Here is a 2,997-nt window from a genome sequence, read left to right as displayed (position 1 = left end):
TAAAATAATATATACAATATTTACACAATCGACCTGAGGATCCCTGAGCCCACTCTATCCCCCACGTGTGAGGGGTAGAGCAGAGCTCAAAAGATCCCAGCGCATCTCTCTCGCCGCATCAACTGGTAATGAGCCAGTGGAGGCTGAGCAAGTGATAGTACAAATAGCGGCAGCGAAGCTTCTGTCACGATAATGCCAGTTTACACGGTGACATTTTACAGCCACAGCAGCAACTACGATGGTGTAGATCGTATGATAGTTGCCGCTATGACAACATTTACTGTCAGGGCAATACAGTAGCCGAATCGGTTCAGGCATCGGGGCAGTGAAGGTTCAGGTACTTAAGGCCCGTTTATGTCAGAAATTGTTTTTATTTCAATTTTTTTTTTTTTTTTAATCTTCGACTTTTTTAAAAAATCCTCCTAAAACGTATCCTATCCATAGTTGAATCACAGAGTTTTCCCACACATCAATTTGGATTCCGCCCTAGACACTCCACAGTTCAACAAGGCCTCAGAGTCGTTGACTATATCTCTTCAGAAAAGAAATAATACTGCTCGGGTGCCTTTCTGGACATAGCGCAAGCTTTTGACTGGATATGGCATTCCGGATTGCTTTTCAAGCTCAAATCCATATTACCCCAAAGCTTATACATTATCCTCCGCTCCTACCTATCAGATCGTTCCTTTCGAGTTCGCAGTGGTTCTGAGTACTCAAATATCTACCCCATCGAGGCAGGAGTTCCCCAAGACAGTGCTGAGTCCTGTCCTCTACATCCTCTCCACTGCTGACCTTCCCATCACTCCAGACACGTTCCTGGCAATATTTGCCGATGATACAGCTGTCCTATCCTCTCATCCCGATCCTGTAACAGCCTCATCCAATCTCCAAACACACTTCATCCGGATTGAGCAATGGTGCAACCAATGGTGGATAAAAGTCAATGAATCGAAATGCACCCATGTGACTTTCACTCTCCGCCACAGCTTCAGTCCACCTGTTACTCTTAATAATATACCTCTTCCCAGATCCGACACAGTGCGATACCTTGGATTCATTTTAGACCAAAGAAACACCTGGAACCAATTATACCGACTGCTCAGCCGGACCTCTCATCTCTCAATAGAAAACAATCTTCTAATTAATAAGACTATAGTCAGACCTATCTGGACCTACGGACTTGAACTTTGGGGAACAGCTAAACCATCAAACATCAAACGTATCCAATCCTTTCAATCCAAAATCCTTTGAACCATAGTTAATGCACACTATTACGTTTCCAACAGATCACTAAACCATGACCTTCATATCCCTTTAGTTCTTGACCCTATACCAACCAAATTCTCAAAATTCCATATAAACCTTTCCAACAATCCTAATCCTTTGGTTCAAATCTTATCTAGTTCCACCCATCCCTACAGCCTACCTAGAAGGTTGAAACGGCACTTATTGTAAATAAAAACGGACAATTGGAGTTCTGGAAATGGTCAGATTCTCCATTCAAGTTGAGTGTTTGGGGCTTTAGCGCACTTAGGCTGATCAAGTGCACTTGATCAGCCTCCACTGGCTCACTACCAGTGATGAGGCGAGAGGGATGCGCTGGGATCTTTTGAGTTCTGCTCTACCCCTCACACGTGGGGATAGAGTGGGCTCAAGGATCCTCAGGTCGATTGTGTAAATATTGTATATTATTTTATCATTGTGTTATTTTATTTATTTATTTTTTTCATACACATAGTTTGATTATGTTCATTTTGTTTATTCTTCTGTTTGTATATATTTTAAGAGAGATTTTTTTTTTTCATTCATTTATTTATTTTATTTTATTTTAGTATCAATGTGATCATTCATCACTATTACCTATTGCCCACAACTGTATGGCAGATTGCAATACTATCAATAAATAAAAAGTATTTAAAAAAAAAAAAATCATCTTTGACTAGGTACTGTATTTTATTTTAGTTAAAATTAAAATTGTTAAAAGTGATTAATTTTTTATTAAAACTTATGTAAAAAATAAGATAAAAATATATATTTCAAGGTTTGACAGATACAAATTAAAAGATAATTGAAAGTTAACTTTTTGAATTACAGATTAATTTTTTATTAAAAATTAATCTGTTCTTGAAACTTTTTTGAAATAAAAATTAATAATTATTCTGAGACCCTGGTATGAAGTGAGTCAATTAAATAAAGTTGAGTGCATACGTATTTATTTTCAACACTTTTTCATCGTAATCAACTAAGTCGAAGGTTTTGACTTACTACTTCCGAAATTACCGCTTGCGAATTAAATTTTTGCGTTCAATAAATGTTAGTTAGGTTTGTTTTTTTAAATTAATCAACGAGATATCCAAGCAATTGGTGTTTGGATTATAGGGACTATACTGTACTAAACATCCAAAGCTATTCATACTTTGTATCTTAACATACTTAATATACCTATCTCATTTGAACATCGTGAAATTAATTACCTCATATACATTGGGGTGCCAAACTTTTGTAAGAAATCTAATGCTTGGTGGAGAATAGGGGTAGTCTGGTGGAAACTTCATGTGTGCCTGAAAAAAAAAAATTAAAAAATAAGTATTTTTAAACAGCTACATTACACTTTTAAAATATTTTTCTCAATTGAGAAAATTAAAGTTAAAATTATTTATTACACGTGTTAATTAAACTTGTATTCAGACAAAATTATCATTATATATTTTAAAAGTACTTCAGGGTATAGTATTCGTCATTTTTGGACATTACGAGTATAACACTGAACATAAACTTAATTTAAGTTTCGCTGCATTATGAAATGGTATTCTAATCACTTTACAGCACATAAAAACTTAATAATCATATTTGAATGTGATGCCACTAATTAATAACGCGTAATGATCCATTGTACGTCAATATAAAAAATTACCTTTTACTTAAAATTCGTAACCAAACAATTCACACGCGACACTTTCAGAAATGTTCACATACGCCAATTTGGATTTTGGTCAA

General features: G+C 35.6%; 1 protein-coding gene across 1 annotated transcript in view; it reads right to left on the bottom strand.

The window, feature by feature from the left end:
* LOC106679073 (ubiquitin-conjugating enzyme E2 R2) overlaps positions 1–2,562 on the bottom strand; it is a 21,659-nt gene extending 19,097 nt beyond the window's left edge. The window contains exon 1 of the mRNA XM_014418023.2: positions 2,475–2,562. Within this exon, the coding sequence (XP_014273509.2) occupies positions 2,475–2,555 (81 nt within the window). The 5' untranslated portion in view covers positions 2,556–2,562. The remainder of the gene's footprint in view (positions 1–2,474) is intronic.
* Positions 2,563–2,997: the final 435 nt, after the last annotated feature.

Source organism: Halyomorpha halys, unplaced genomic scaffold, assembly GCF_000696795.3.
Source record: "Halyomorpha halys isolate HHAL.00 unplaced genomic scaffold, Hhal_1.1 Scaffold176.1, whole genome shotgun sequence".
In the NCBI taxonomy this organism is placed as follows: Eukaryota; Metazoa; Arthropoda; class Insecta; order Hemiptera; family Pentatomidae; genus Halyomorpha; species Halyomorpha halys.
The sequence above is the reverse complement of the archived record's forward strand: the minus strand, read 5'-3'. Positions and strand labels throughout refer to the sequence as shown.